Consider the following 17,200-nt stretch of genomic DNA (forward strand, 5'->3'; position numbering starts at 1 on the left):
CCATTCATTGGTGTCGGTGGGGAGAATTGTGCCCCATTCATTGGTGTCAGTAGGAGAAAATGTGCCCCATTCATTGGTGTCAGTGGGGAGAATTGTGCCCCATTCATTGGTGTCAGTGGGAGAAAATGTGCCCCATTCATTGGTGTCAGTGGGGAGAATTGTGCCCCATTCATTGGTGTCGGTGGGGAGAATTGTGCCCCATTAATTGGTGTCAGTGGGGAGAATTGTGCCTCATTCATTGGTGTAAGTGGGGAGAATTGTGCCCCATTCATTGGTGTTAGTGGGGAGAATTTGCCCCATTCATTGGTGTCGGTGGGGAGAATTGTGCCCCATTCATTGGTGTCAGTGGGGAGAATTGTGCCCCATTCATTGGTGTTAGTGGGGAGAATTTGCCCCATTCATTGGTGTCGGTGGGGAGAATTGTGCCCCATTCATTGGTGTCAGTAGGAGAAAATGTGCCCCATTCATTGGTGTCAGTGGGGAGAATTGTGCCCCATTCATTGGTGTCAGTGGGAGAAAATGTGCCCCATTCATTGGTGTCAGTGGGGAGAATTGTGCCCCATTCATTGGTGTCGGTGGGGAGAATTGTGCCCCATTCATTGGTGTCAGTGGGAGGAAATGTGCCCCATTCATTGGTGTCAGTGGGGAGAATTGTGCCCCATTCATTGGTGTCAGTGGGAGGAATAGTGCCCCATTCATTGGTGTCAGTGGGGAGAATTGTGCCCCATTTATTGGTGTCAGTGGGAGAAATAGTGCCCCATTCATTGGTGTCAATGGGGAGAATTGTGCCCCATTCATTGGTGTCGGTGGGGAGAATTGTGCCCCATTCATTGGTGTCAGTGGAGAGAATTGTGCCCCATTGCTGGTATCAGAGGATAAAATAGTGCCCCAAGAGCCAGATAAAAGCAAGCAAAGGGCCTTATCTGGCCCCTGAGCTGCAGGTTTGAGACCACTGGCCTAAATAAAGGGTAGTCATATCGATAAGCAAGCAATAGAGCATTCCTTTAGAAATCATGCTTCCAGGACCCAGCCTCCTCCTCATATGATCATGCAGCCTATAGATCTGTAGGGATGCCAGGGATGTCCTTCTTCACGCAACACCAGAAATGCAAACTGTCTTCTCCCCTTTACAAAAGGATACCCCTTTGTATAGTTGTATAGCTGTTAGTCAATGCTGCGTCTAGACAACTTTCTAGACTTAAAATATAACTAAAGGCAAAAACTTTTTTTTTGTTTTGGATAAAGTGGAAAGGGATTGGAACGCTTCTCGGTCTTTATTGCTGTCTCTGCCCCCATTAGGGAGATTCACCCTCTCTATTTGTCCTGTTTACCATTATCATTGAAAGTGAAAGTAAAACAAAAAGAAAGCCCCAAATTTTGGGTTGTCCCTAGAAAAGTAATAGAGGGGAAATCTTCTACTAGTTCTTGTGACCTGGAGGTCCTCAAATAATTTCCTTAATTTGCAGGGATTTCTTCTCACTTCCTGTTTGTCTTTGGGACAGGAAGTGAAGGGAAATCTCCTCCATGGGATACAGAAGGTGAAAAAATCTGACAGCGATTATAACTCTTCCTTGCCCAAAAATGAAGAAAACAAAAAGTTGTGCCTATAGTTCTACTTTAAATTGTTATTTTAAGACAAGCTGCAATTTTGTATAAATACATTTTCAGTTATACAAAACACCTATTTTTTCACTTTTGTAACTAAGGTGCACTTTAAAATATGGAGTTGCTTTGGAGGATGTGGGCTGTGTTTGGGCATAGCTTCCAATGCCCCTAATTTAGAGGAGCTTCCTTCTTTTAATACCAAATCTACCTTTAGTTTTTCCTTCTGATTTGTCCCTTTTTGACCTGATATATACACCTATATAAAAATGTTTTTTTTAACTATTTAAACTGTTACACCACACTAAACTTTTCACCAAGTCTAAAAGTATTGCATTAGTTTTTTGAAAATCTAGTATAATGGAAAACAGTGGTGGAAAAAAAATTATTTCGGGTAATTTTCTGCATATTTTTAAAAATTGTATTTATTCATTACAGGTACTTATATAGCACTGTCAACTTATGCAATTTAAATATATATTCTATCAGTTGATTTATGTAATTCAGCAGTGCTTTTCATAATAAATTATTGCGTCCATTTATTCTTTTGGATTACCTGGTTGATCCTGCCAGTTCCTCATCTCCAGTAAATATGTGCAGAACAAAAACATTTGTTCAGTTTCGATTCGTTATATACATAAATTAATTTAGTTAAATTAGTTTAATTCATTGAATTTGTTTTATGAATTTGTTTTCTTTATTCGTGTTCAAATCCATTCATTATTTACACAAATTTGTTTAGTTAAATTTGTTTAATTCATTTTCCGAATTTGTTTCGTTTTTTTCAAACTTAATTCGACCAAATTCTAAAAATTCTAAATCAATTTGGATTCAATTTTTAATCAAATTTATTCTTTTAGAAATTCAAATTTTGGAAGATGGTTATATTCTTTCTATTCCATTATTTTCAAAGAAATAGTGTTTTTTTTCTATTCTATTCTGTTCTTTTATTGTCTATTCTATTCCTTTTTATTGTATTTAAAAATTCAAATTGATTCTATTTGAAATTCAAATTTCAGAAGATGGTTTTATTGTTGTATTCTTTCTATTCTATTGTTTTTTTCTATTCTATTCTTTTCTATTCTTTCATTTTCAATTCTATTCTTTTCTATTCTATTCAATTATTTTCTATGCTATTCAAAATTTGAATTTATTCTATTTGAAATTTGAATTCTGAAAGATGGTCATATTCTTTCTATTTTATTATATTCTATTCTACTCTATTGTTTTTCTTCCTATTCTTTTATTTTTTATTCTATTTTATTCTATTCTTTTCTATTCTATTCAAATTCAAATCTAGTCTATTCAAAATTATAGTTTCGAAAGAAGGTTACATTCTTTCTATTATATTCCTTTCTATTCTATTTTTCTCTTTGAATTCAAATTTATTCTATTTGAAATTCGAATTTCGGAAGATAGTTATATTCTTTCTATTTTATTCTATTCTATTCTATTCTATTCTTTAATTCTATTCTATTTCTTTATTTTCTATTCTATTTTATTCTGTTCTTTTATTTTTAATTCTGTTTTACTCAATTTTTTTCTATTCTAGTTTTTTATTTTCTATAATATTCCTTTATTTGTTTTTTCTATCCTTTTGTTTTCTATTCTATTTTTTTACATTCTTTTATTTTGTATTCTGTTCTGTTTTATTCTTTTTTCTATATTCTATTTTCTTTTCTGTTATATTCTTTTCTATTCTATTCCTTTATTTTCTATTCTATTCTCTTCTGAAATTCAATTTGATTAGAAAACTATTTGAATTCCATTAGAAAACAATTAGAATTTGATTAGAAAATGTTTTGGATTCGAATTTCATCCGAAATTTTCCTTTCGTTATTTCGGATTCCTTCAAATTTGTGGCGATTGTAATTTGAAAATTCGTATACATCCGAATAACTCTATTATATTATATTCTTTTATTTTCTATTCTGTTATATTCTTTTCTATTCTATTCCTTTATTTTCTATTCTATTTTATTCTCTTCTGAAATTCGAATTTGGTTAGAAAGTATTCAAATTTGATTAGAAAACAATTAGAATTTGATTAGAAAAATATTTGAATTCAAATTTTGTCTGAAATTTTCGTTTCGTTATTTTGGATTCCTTTAAATTCGTTACTATTGTAATTCAGAAATTCGGATACATCCGAATAACAATTCCGAACAAAACGTACAGCACATGTCTAATCTCCAGGTTGAAATCTGACCACGCTAAATGATCCGTGCTGGCATGGTTAGTTTCCTTCCTCCGTCATGCCGTACTCAGACATAGGCAGGCTGCACATCTTCCATGGTCTGTGTGGCAATGCCTCTAGCCCGTCTCTCTGCTGTTGATTGACAGTGGGTTCCGGGGCCAGCCTTGCCATGAATGGCTGCAAGTCCTCTGTGGGAAGTGATGTTATGCCACCATGTATGTGTTTGCTTTCCATCTTATGGGAAACCCAGATGCTCGGCGGCATACGTCACTTCTAGTAATGATGTACATGCATCCCGATTTGGAAACCCCCACCTGCAGGTTCGGGAAAGTGATCACGTGACTTGCACATTAAAGTGCTGATTAAGCTAAAACAGCATTTTCTTCACAATTACATATATAGATTGTGTATGCCTACACATTTAACTATTTATTGATGAACACACAATAAGTGGCCTTTACAACCACTTTAATTGTATTTTTTTTACCTGGGAGCATTACAGGAGTTTGTCCTTTGGCTACAAAATTTGTGCTAAAAACTGCTCTTCTTTAAAATCTCAGAAGTCAAGAACTATGGTTTAGGTAGAGGTGTGTGTGATGGAAACCACAGATGGGGAACTTCTCTATGTGTATGTGTACAGAAGACCCTCCCCTTACTAAAATGAGCTGGGATTGGGCATGGCCACAAAACTGACCACAGAAGCTACAGGCTTGGTGTCCTGTAACTTACTTCCAGCAGTGAGCATGAGGACGCAAACTGACCATGGCAGCATAGATCTACTTCCACGCTTGTCATGGTCATTTTGAAATAGAAACCCAGAACTGGCAGGATCACCAGGTTGTTTAAAGTGAAATTCTAAATAAAAAAAACTTTGAAGGGTAAATTTTCCGATTATTATATGTATGAACACACACACATATTGCATCTTCATTTTTGGGGTAACATATACTTGAACCCTTTCACTGTCAGGACTTTTTTTTACATTTTTTGTACACATTTAAAAAATTATTTTAGGCCTGAACATTAGTTAAAACCCCCAATCATATATTTTCTGAATGCAGACAGCCAAGAAAATGAAATAAGAAAATAAAATAGTGGTAGTTCCAATTTTTTATGTCACGCAATATTAGTGCAAGGGTTTATGAAATACAAAGTTTCAGTAAAAAATACAATAAAGGTAATTTTAGGAAACACAAACACAATATATTACCGTTTTTTGGTAAAATATTAAAGATTAGGTTGTGTCGAGTAAAAAGAAACCCAACATGTCAAGGCTTAAAATTGATGCTGCCCGTGAAACAAACTTTGGTACCCTATATTTTCTTGACCCTTTAAAAGCCACTACATTAAATTTAGAGATAACCATGAATAATGGGTCTAGAATTACAGCTATCACTCGGGCATGCACAGCGACATGTAACATGTGTATCGCAATAGACTTTTTCATACATAAGCACCACCAACGTGTGTATTTACGTTTGTATGTGCGTGTATGTGGGGGTCCTGTATGTGATGGTGTTATTGGCGACAGGTTCTTTTTAATGAGACATTGGGGATCTAAAAGACCAATGTGAGGTATATGACAGTGTAGCAGGTTTTCCAGGCCTGTGGTCTGATGTGAGTCTACCATCGGTACCGGTTACCCCTCCAGCCCTTGTGAGCTGTGGCCCTGGGTGTGAGCACTGAGACAATGACAACTCCGGCGTCTTTGTTTTGTGGTTTTATTGTATTTAAGGGGATGGGAGAAGGGAATGAGTGGGATACTCCTTTAGGCTCAACTAGATACAATTGTGGGACTTTTCTGGCAAAAATGCCTATTAGTGCTGTCTCGAAGCCAGCCGATGCTAGCCAACGCTTCCTAAAGCTTGAACACATTGAACACAAGACTACACATGCTTGGAAACTAAATAATACATTACAAAACAAATAAACACATCACATCCCTTCTGATGTTGTATTCTGTTGTATGAGAATTTTTGGAAGTTAACCTCTTTATATTCGATATGAGACCAGCATGCAGATGTAGCACCCTCCTAGGTAGGTGCTAGGAAAAGCATAGTTTTTGCTCTGCCTGATCAATAGTTAGGCCTGTTACATGTGTCCATGTGTGATTCGCTTGGTCTGAGGGAGTGTCCCCACTGTATGCAATAGAGAAGCCTGTTGGACAGTGGAGGAAACCCAGCCAATGACACACAGGCTTTTGTGACTGTCCCAGTGGGTTGGCACAACAGTGGTTCATCCTGGGATAGGTCATAAAAGCCAAGGACACATGAGGCAGGGTGTCTTTGGGCGGAAAGCCAGGTCCCAGGAGGAGGGTGATGGCTGTCTCTCCTCCTGTCAGTGTGGAAAGTGGTCACAGGCAGTCGGCATAGTGGACCAGAAGTGCGGTGCTGAGCCAGGATGTCCAGAGGATACTGACTGTGGAGAAAGTGGCAGATCAACCTGAGGAAAAACAGTGTCCGTGAGTACCAGGGAGCTTGCCAGGGGTCTGCCCAGGAAGGGGACCACTCCGGTGATAGTCAGTGGACAGGGGCTAGTACACACAGCAAGAAAGAAAGGGGGTGCCGGTTGAGACCCTGAAGAGTAATTTGAACAGGAGCCTATTCATCTATCTTCACTTCTGTGGCAAAGTGAAGCAGCGGCCTTGCCACATACACTGTAGCTAATTGTCCTCATAATTGTGCATAGTTCATAGTTGGAGTATCCCACTCATCCCTTCTCCCATCCCAGTTCAAAATAAAACACAAAAAAAAACAAATCCCCTGGACTGTTCATTGTCTGAGCCAAGAGTTAAAGTGACAAGTTTTAACGGACTGTTGCTATGGGTAACCCAGGGGAATCCAATCCAGCAGCTCCCTAGGGGGCAGTGCTACACAAAAAAAGTAAATAAATAAATGTACGAATATTCATCCGATAATTGCTTTGTTAATGCAATTAAGAGACCACACCTTTCCTTTTTCTTTATTCTGCCTATAGATTTCCATTAAGTTACTCTTCTCAGGTGTGTAAAAATATGTAAAAGACTATGTACCCCTTAAAAAAAATGTTTTTCTTTTATCTTTTCTTTTTTGTAGGCGGTGTAGGGTACTGGTGCTTGTTTTGTTATATAATTGTTATTTTAGGCAAGGCGCAGGCATCTGATTGGCATAACACCAAACATCTGCTCTGATCATTAACCTCCGACAATGTTTCTGTCAACAAGAGGTCCTGATCACTCTCTGTCTACATATCCTCTGTGTCAGCAACATTTGTGTTTGGAGTATCATTTCAGGTAGACCTCCGCTACATGATAACTGATAGGTAACAATGACTGCTGCGATCCTACCAGTGAACTTGTGTCCATGTTCCACTGATCATTCTACATTGTACTTCCCTTCCTGCTTTTATGTGTTTCATGAAAACAAAAAATTCCACCACAAACTTCACAGTGCAATTTTTCGTAATCCCCTGGCACACTTTCTCAAATCACTTTATTATACTTTGTTGGTTACTTTTTAGAGATCCTCTTTCCTATTTTGGGTACTTTGCCCATAATGCATCTGCCACGTTGGACATGTTTAACCACTTAAGCCCCGGAGGATTTGGCTGCGAAAGGACCAGGGTTTTTTTTGCGATTTTTTACTGCGTGACTTTAACGGACAATTGCGCGGTCGTGCGACGCTGTACCTAAACGAATTTGACGTCCTTTTTTTCCCACAAACAGAGCTTTCTTTTGGTGGTATTTGATCACCTGTGCGATTTTTTGATCACGCGCTATAAACAAAAAAAGAGCGTAAATTTTGCAAAAATAACAATATTTTTCACATTTTTTTATATGAAATTCCCCAAAAAAAATGTAAAAATCAAAATTTTTTAACATTTTTCGGCCAATTTGTTTTATGCTACCTATGTTTGGTAAAAAAAATCGCAAAAAGCGTATTTTGATTGGTTTGCGCAAAAGTTATCGCGTTTACTAACAAAGGGAAAGATTTTTGTCATTTTTGGTGTTTTTTTTTTAACGTGTAATGGCGGCGATCTGCAATTTTTTTTTTCGGTACTGCGACATTGCGGCGGACAGATCGGACCCTTGACTGACATTTTTGACACTTTTGGGGGTACCAGTGACATTACTGCAGTAATCAGTGCTATACATATGCACTGTTACTGCAAAAATGACACTGGCAGGGAAGGGGTTAACTTTTTTTGAGAGGGAGGGGTGGTGTGTGTCCCTAGGGGCGTGATTGGCTGTGGCTTGAGCTGTAGGAACAGTGATCAACGGTCCTACATAGTAGAACCGTATGATCACTGTTTCTACACAAAGGAGAATGACAGGCGGCTTGTTTACATCAGCCGCCTGCCTTTCTCCCTCTGCATCGACGATCGCCGAGTGACCGGCGGACACCGGGTCCGCCGGTCACACGCACGGGGGGGTCCGTGACCGCGCGGGAGCGCGCCTCCGGGGGCGCGCTCGCTCCCTAGACCCTCACAGGCTAGCGACGTAGTACTACGTCGCTCTGCCTGTAAGGGGCTGACCGCCGCAGTAAATAGTCGTGCGGCGGTCGGCAAGCGGTTAACCGTTCCATGGTGAACATCTCCCCTTTTTAATACAAGCCCTTAACCCCTTGATACACTCTTACATGTATCCATTTGTAGGTACTTCAGACCAAGCATGTGTAACTTTAAGAACTTTTACTTAAACTTCTTAAAAATTACAACATTGATGTGACAGTCTTTCACAGAAACCTCCATACACAGTTCAAGTTTCACCTAGCAGCTCAGGCTGCCCAATTCATACCTCTTAATAAGAAGAGTCCTTTCATAAGAGTCCATATCCAATGTCTGGTACCCTGACTGGGCACCCCAAAAGGGAGGCCACATGCAGAGTTCAGCTTCGCATGAGGCAGCATTCCTTCCTGTCTTTTCCCATGTGGAAGAAGGAGAGCCCTGAGAGACTGCCTCCCCTTGTATTCATAGCCCTCCACAAGGGGTCAGAGCTATGAACACCCAGAAGTAAGCAGATTTAACCCCTTCCTAACTCCCTGGGCAGCCTGTTACACATAGTGTAATTCAGTAACATGAAGCAGTACATGTCCCAAGAGTAGACACCTGCCTACAGTCTGGTATACAAGAAATAAAATAATTTTTAGCTTTTTTCTAAAACAAAAAAAAAGAAAAGATCGGTAATGTATAGCATCAAATATAAACCATTTTTTAACATACACCCCTAAAGAGACCACATGATTCCAAACACCAACACTTTTTGTAATGTTTCAAATTGCATCTTAAGTCCAGCTTCCCAGGACTTAAAGACAAGACTTCTGTTGATCAGAAGGTATTCAGTGTGGGCTCATCTGACATGTTTTGCATGTTGCTTAATTAGGATTAGCGTACTGAAATGATAGATCGTCACAATAAGTATACATATTGATTATACCTGAAATGTAATTGTGGAAATGAGATGAGGCTGTGGAAAAGCTACAACAGTTTTTTTTTTTTTTTTTTCTGGTAATGTGCATTTTCACATTACATCCTATGTTATTCATTTCTTCTCACTTGTGTGATTCCACCTTAAACCCAATATCAGCCTAGATCGCAAGGATAACTTGCCACCAATTTGTGGCAGTGTTGAATTGTAAGTCTTGTTAACTTGTTGCACATTTTCACTGAGTGTCGGTTCACACTAATACGACTTGTCAGGCGACTTGGTCAGCCTGGCAAGTCGCGCACCGTCGCGGTCCATTGAGTAGTACAGGACCGGTTCTAATAGGAGCGACACAAGTCCCTCCGACTTAGAAAAAGTGTCCTGTACTACTTCGGGGCGACCTGGAGTGACTTGCATAGACATTCATTTTATGAAGTCCGTGCAAGTCGCGCCGAAGTCACACTGCACGCGACTTCACAGGTCGCCCCCTAAGTCGGAGCGATGTAGTGTGAACCGGCTCTTAAGCAGAAGTTCTGGTTGACACTTTTCCAATTTTTCAGCAAATTTGCGTAGCGGGTCTCTAGAAAGAGCAAAGTTGCAGTAATGAGTCTACAGCAAGAGCTCTTCAAGTCTACAGCATGAAAATTCAGCCACAGTGACCCCAGTGGTGGGATGACTACTGCGCAACCTAACTAAATGTTTTTAAAAAAAAGTTGATTTGGAGTCATGCAATGTGGAATTGCTCGCTGCAATTGTGCAACAAACTTGTGAAGCCTGGCAAGTCTAGCAATAGTTTAGCAAGTCATTTTCAAACTTAAAGCTCAATTGCTTGCTATCTGGGAGACTCTTATCCAGGATTAGGGTCTAATACAAATATAAAGGGGAACCCCCTGGCAAAAATAAACAAAATAAAAGTGTGTGGAGTTCCCTTTTAATATTCAAACCATAACATCCATAACAGACCCTATTCCAAGCATGCAGCCTAACAGGGCAGGAAAGAGGGGGGCAGCAAGTATCCATTCCCCCCCTGAACCATACTAGGTCACATGTTCTCAAAATGGGGAGTACCTAGTCCCAGTGCTGATGAGGGCTAAGGCATCTCCCCCAGAACCCTATAGCCTGTTGGTTGTGGGGGTCTGTGGGAGCGGGCTTGTATGCACATCACACTAGGAGGGAACTTAGAACACAACAATGGCATAGTTGCCAAAATGTAAAAAAAATTTCCAGGGACACTTTGGAGCACAGCTATCAATTACCACACCCACTTCCCTGAAGCTCCGCCCACTCTGCATAATTAATCTCGCCTATTTATCAGATTATAGGGTCTACTCAATATAGAGAGAATTACAGGAAATTAAAATGGGAATTTCAAATTTAAAGCGGAGTTCCGGGCACAGAAATGATTTTTTACTGAACATACCCCCGGGACAGTCAGGGCTAGCACATTCCACAATGGCTAGCCTCTGATCTGTCCCGGTTCGCACTTACCTGCAAGAAGAAATACTTACTTTGAAAATTTCTTCCACAACGTTTCCATCTCTCTTGTGGGCAGCTGAAGCCGGCGCGGTCCTCTTCGGTGTCTTCTTCCGCGTCTTCTTCTCCCAGAATGCGCCGCACCGGCCCCTCTCGTCACTTCCGGTGCGGCGCCGCATTCGTAAACAGCTTCTGGGCATGCCCAGAAGCTGTTTAGCAGGGGAATGCGGCGTCGCCCGGAAGTGACGTGCGGGGCCGGTACCGTCGCATTGATTCCTGGGAGCGATGACGTTCAGCTCCCAGGAATCATTGCGAGGCAGGAAGTGACGGGGTGAGCCTCGGCGCTGGAGGAGGAAGTACCCTGAGGTGAGTATTTACGATCTTCAATTACAAGGTGAGTATACAAAAAAAAAACAAAAAACTATCCAATTCCTTTTCAGGTTATGTGTAGCTAGAGGAGGGGCACAAAAAAAAAAATACCGATTTTGTGCCCGGAACTCCGCTTTAAGGCCACAGTAGCAGAGTTGGAATAAGTCTCCCATTCAGCTGCACTACTTCTGTGTAACATTTATGGGCAGCCCGATTAACAGCTGCTTCCAGGGACAATATAAATTACCTGGGACAGGCTCCTATTTGCAGGGACTGTCCCAGGAAAAAAGTGACAGTTGGCAAGTATGCAATGGTTTTCTGCATGCCAAATCTGAAATGCAAACATCGCTCTGATCCATGAGACGTATAAAGCTGTGGGAACTGAAGTGGTTAAACACACGAATACGGCCTCCGGCTGGTTACATAAACAGTGTGTAACATTGGTGACTTTGAAACCAAATTTAAGAACTTTGGTTTTTCTGCCGGAGGAGGAAATGACCTGCAGGCCTGAGCCCAGCATTATACAAACCTTTTAGAAAGTGAGTTGCTTCCTTTTTCCTCTTTTCCTGATAACACACTTCACTGTCCAGATTGCAACAGAGGAAAGGGGTCACAGCAAACAATGGGCAGCAACAGGAGAGATCATCCCACATGTCAGATAGTCACATTGAGTTTCCTCTCAGCCCCCTCGACCAGGATCTGTTTGTTCCCACCTAATTCTCGGCACCAGCTTCTTTCCAGAAATCCATGAAACACCACAAGTGGATGTAAATTGAAACCCGAGAAAGTGAAAGAAGTTAAAAAAAATTATGGAATTGCATTTGTGGAGTAACACATCCAAGGAGATAGGAAAAGAGGATGGGGTGATGTGTATGGAGACAAGGCAGTATTTACAGGGAAATCAAGGGTCAGTGTATGGCGTGGCAGGTTTAGAGGGGGCAACATTTAGGGCCCACTCCAGTGTGCTGTAGCCAGAGATGTATAGTAACTAAGTAGAACTACTTCACTACTGTACTTAAGTACCAAAAGGCGGTATCTGTACTTTCCTAGAGTAGAATTTTTTTCTCCTACTTCCACTTTTACTTTACTACATTTTTTCAATGATTTTAATACTTCTACTCCGATATTTTTTTTTTGTGCTGCATAGTTACTCGTTACTATTATAAAAATTACCACTGCCAGAACAGTAGATGGCAGGTTTCATGAAGCTCAAAACATGTGTATTATCAGCGCATACGAAAATAAATGCTACTGTATGTATAAATAAAAGCTGCATTTGAAATAATAAAAAACAATATGATGTTTAAACTTTTGACTTCTTTCTTTAATAACTACATAACACAGTACTTGTACTTTTACTTTCAGTACTTGAGTAGCAATTTTTTTTTTCAGAACTACTGGTACTTTTACTTTCAGTACTTGAGTAGCAAAATTTAAAAAAAAACTACTTGCAATACTTAAGTACAAAAAATGTTGAATACTTTAGTACTTCTACTCAAGTCACTTTTTGATTGAGCACTTCCACTTCTACTCAAGTCACTTTTTGATTCAGCACTTCCACTTCTACTCAAGTCACTTTTTGATCGAGTACTTCCATTTCTACTCAAGTCACTTTTTGATCGAGCACTTGTACTTTTACTCAAGTATGGGTTTCGAGTACTTTATACAACTCTGGCTGCAGCATGGTACATTTAACAATAAAGTGGTTGTAAAGGCAGAAGAGTCTATGCAGTAAGGTAAAAAACCTTTTGCATGCAGCTTCTCCTGGAGCCCCCCTAAATACATACTTGAGGCTGATCTTGATCCAGCTGAGAGGGAAGGGTCTTTCCCTCCATATTGTCTGAAATATAGCAGCGGGAGCCATTGGCTCCTGCTGCTGTAAATCACAGTGTGTGTCTTATGGGCACTGAAAGCGAGGCTCGGGAGCCAGCACACGAGTGCCGCTTGCTATGAAGGCACTCGGTGGGGGAGAGGAGTGTGGACCACCGGTGGTAGACCCAAGAAGAAGAGGATCTAGACTGTTCTGTGCAAAGCCACTGCACAGAGCAGGTAAGTATGACACAATTGTTATTTTAGTCAAGTAAAATAAAAAGCCTTTACAATCACTTTAAGCAGCCCATTTATTTTGAATAGGTTATCAAAGCTCCACAACACAATAAAGCCAAATATACAGTGTTTGGCCTAGAGCTAAGTAAAACTGAGAAGAGGGTTCAAGATGACTGGGGTATGCAGAAGAGGTTGGGCAGGTTTTTGGTGGGTTTATTTATACATATGTAGCACCCTCCTAGATAGGTGCTAGGAAAGAGCATTTGTTTTGCTCCATCTGCTTATCGGGGAGCCTGATCTGTTAGTTATGCCTGTTACATGTGTCCAGGTGTGAGTCACTTGGTCTGAGGGAGTGTCCTCACTGTATCCAATAGGGGAGCATGTTGGACAGTGGAGGAAACCTAGCCAGTGACACATGGGAATTTGTGGCAGTCCCAGTGGAAGGGCACCACCGCAGTGCATCCTGGGATTGACCATAAAAACCAAGGACACATGTGACAGGGCATCTATGGCGGGAAGCAGAGTCCCAGGAAGAGGGTGATGGCTGTCTCTCCTTCTGCAGTCTGAGGAAAGTGGTCACAGGCAGTCAGCCTGGTGAGCCAGGTGTGGAGCTGAGCCTTGAATGTCCTGGAGAAGCTGACAGTGGAGCTGCAAACAGAGCTACCTGGGAAAAACATTGTCCATGAGTACCAGGGGCTTGTCAAGGGGTCTGCCCAGGAAGAGGGACCACTCCAGTGAGGTCAGTGGACAGAAGGTCAGCTCACACAGCTAGTAGTAAAGGGGGTGCTAAGTAGAACCCTAAAGAGTGTAAAGAGGGTGTCAAGTAGAACCTTGAAGAGTAATCTACCAAGTAGTTCACCTTTCATATACTTCACTTCAGTGGCAGGGTGAAGCAGCGGCCTTGCCGCATTCAACATAGATATAAGTCCTCAACATTGTGCATAGTTTGCTAAGTTGGAGTATCCCACTCATCCCTTCTCCCATCCCATCATAAAATAAAAACAACAAAAACCAAATCCCCTGGACTGTTTACTGGCTGAGCCAAGAATCTAAAGTCTTAAGAATTCACCAGCTGTTGCTATGAGTAACCCAGGGGAACCCAAGGGAGTAGTGCTACACATATAAAAAGACACTTACTGGGCTGGAGGGTTTGGGGCTTAGGGGGTGGTCATTGGTGTAAAGAGAGGAGGGAGGACTTTGTTGGTGTGTAGGCAGGTGCAGTCTACTTTCTCCACATAGTTACATAGTTAGTCTGGTTGAAAAAAGACACAAGTCCATCTAGTTCAACCAATAAGGGAAAAATAAATGATACAATTCTACTGTATATACACAATCCTTTACCTACAATTGATCCAGAGGAAGGTAAAAAAAAAAAAAAAAAAACACAGCAAAGCATGATCCAATTTGCTCCAGCATCATTGTCGCAGATTTTCTACCTACGACCTGTTGTCATTAGGGTAATGTGTGCTTATGATGAATTCAACTGTTTACCTTTTTTGACACTATTGTCCACAAGTACTGTAAAAGCTCATTCATTTGGCAACCTTTGTGGATGGTGTTCTTTTAAACCTGTTTTGTCTTTTCAGCTAAAATAGAAAGTTGGTGGACAACAGATTCCATTACTGGTGTCGACTATCAGATCATTGCCGGTTCAGCTTTGACTTGGTACCAAGCGCGGAGGAGCTGTCAGCAGCAGAATGCTGAGTTATTAAGCATAACTGAACTACATGAGCAAACGTACATTTCAGGTGAGTTATGGAGAGGAAAAATAAGGATAAGAACTTAGAAGACCCATCGACAGCTTTGGAAGAATAATAACAATGTAAGCAGAATCAAAGGCATTCCAAACTTTACTATGAAAATAATTGGTAGTCTAAGCCCACTTTTATTGGGGGGTGGGATGGAACAGGGGGGTAGGAATAATATTGGCAGAAGAACCATGCCACACCAAATGTTGGTTGTGGCCAAATCGTGCAAAACAGTGGGAGGGGCTTAAAGGGGTATGGTGTAATAACACATGAGAAACCTTTGCTCTGGGTCAGGAGTGAAGGCACATATGTCCACTGCAGGTCACCATTACAACCAAGAGCAAGGTGGCAAGTGGTCCATATCCTTGCCCAGGGCAGCCATCAGGGGGGGACAGCCCATACACATGTAGGGGGCCCAGGCATTCTGAGGGGCTCAGCCACCCAGGCCCCAACCAACAAGACAGAGTTGTTGCTGCTGTAGTAACTAGCAATTGCTAAAGCATGGAGGATGCAGAGTAAGCCGATGCAGCTGAAGGGATGCCTCTTTGCTGAAAATGTGAGGCTGTCTTTTTGCTGGATTGGGATATCCCATTGCTGAATATATGAGGCTGTCTTCTTTACTGGATTGGGATGTGTCTTTGTTGAATATATGAGGCCATCACTTTACTGGATTGCGATGTCTCTTTGCTAAATATATGAGGCTGTCTCTTTGTTGGATTAAGATATCTCTTTGCTGTATATATGAGGCCGTCTCTTTACTGGATTGGAATGTCTCTTTGCTGAATATATGGGGATGTCTCTTTGATGGATTGGATTCATTTTCATTCATTAAGTTGTAAAAGTGTTAAAATAGAAGTGGGTGCACTGAAGGACTCGGTCGGATGGCCAGTGGGCAGATTCGGTGGGACGGCCAGAGGGCGGGCCCCGCAAAATGTTGATGGTCAGGCTCAGAGGGGCCCAGGCCTAAAGCTGTGTAAGGGGCCCCAAAATGTCTGATGGCTGCCCTGTCCTTGCCTCCCGCAACAAAGTCTGCACAAGTTGAGCGGGTAGGGACTTGGAAGACCACGTAATATCAGCATGTGACATCATCAATAACCCCAAACATACCCCAGAGCAGAGGCACCCCTCCTATCTCTTTTCCTGCTCCGGGCCAATGACGGAAATTTTGCTAAGATTGATTACCCTGCCTGGGGCACCATTATTAAAGCTGGAAAGAAATCAGGGACACATTATTTTAACTGGGTCGAAATCAGGGACATTTTATTTACTGGGAACAGTCCCCTAAAATCAGAGACTGTCCCTGAAAACTGGGGAGGTCTGGTCACCCTAGTTTTAGAGTTAATATATATGGGTGTTTGAGATAAGCTGAACCTGTCATTAAAGGATAACTAAACCCTGGAGTAAAAATGTAATTTATTGCAGCTTACCAGCCTTTAGATGTGGTGGTTACTTTAGTTTTGATTTTTCAGGCTAAGAGCATTTTCATCAAATATGGATGATACCTGTCGATCTTGCCAGAAATGCAGGGACTTTGTCATTTTTTGTAAGGTGAAATTAAAGCATTAAACAATCCTTTCTTTCTTCTGTAAACTACTAATCTCCCCACCCCAATGTAACATAGATGAACAAAGACAGACATGTTTGAAGTCCAGCCTGGGTGAAAACCACATCTCCCTCCATACATACAGTGGAGGTGTAAGGATAGCCACGCAAGCAACTCCCCAGTGTGTTATTTACAAGATTACCAGGCAAAAAAAAAGAGAAAAAAAATTTATTGAAAAAGAAAACTAATGCAGTCTAGTGACTATCTAGTGACTGGCAACCTGCAATATACTGTGTTACATTTTTATATTTTGGGTTTGACTCCACATAGTTTTACTCAATCCAGTTGGGATTACCCAATCCATCTGATCTCATGTGAATGGGACCTTAAAGAAGAAAGGATACTTTTTTTGATCAGTTTAATTTGAATGTTTTTAAAGTTTAAACATGTATATGTTTATGTGTTATGTCTTTAATGGATCGTATAAAAATGTTTTTGATTACAAGTTACAGCCATGGGCATTCTAAAGCTGGATATACACTAGCAAAATGTCAAACTTAAATTTGTAAAATAATTCTTAGGAATATTTGTACAAAAAAATTGCAGTACATTGATTGTGGTTCAAAAGTACAGTAATTCAAGATTTCATTTGCTTTTTATATTCAATTTTAGAATGAGTGGACTTTATTGAACGAAAACCACACACTTTGTTAGAAGTTCATGCATTTGAGAAAAAAATTTACATCCCGCTCCTTCAAATTTTTTATCACTGTAGTCAAAAACGTGTGTTAATTTAACTCCACCAATGATTAGAAAAATGAA

At 40.7% G+C, this 17,200-nt stretch overlaps 1 protein-coding gene across 1 annotated transcript in view; it reads left to right on the forward strand.

The window, feature by feature from the left end:
- LOC309556052 (macrophage mannose receptor 1-like) overlaps nt 1-17,200 on the forward strand; it is a 161,324-nt gene that overhangs the window by 26,064 nt on the left and 118,060 nt on the right. Inside the window, exon 4 of the mRNA XM_082258344.1 lies at nt 14,674-14,835. Coding sequence (XP_082114470.1) covers nt 14,674-14,835 — 162 coding nt within the window. The remainder of the gene's footprint in view (nt 1-14,673; nt 14,836-17,200) is intronic.

The sequence above is a fragment of the Pelophylax lessonae genome (assembly GCF_965119305.1).
Source record: "Pelophylax lessonae genome assembly, chromosome: 5".
In the NCBI taxonomy this organism is placed as follows: Eukaryota; Metazoa; Chordata; class Amphibia; order Anura; family Ranidae; genus Pelophylax; species Pelophylax lessonae.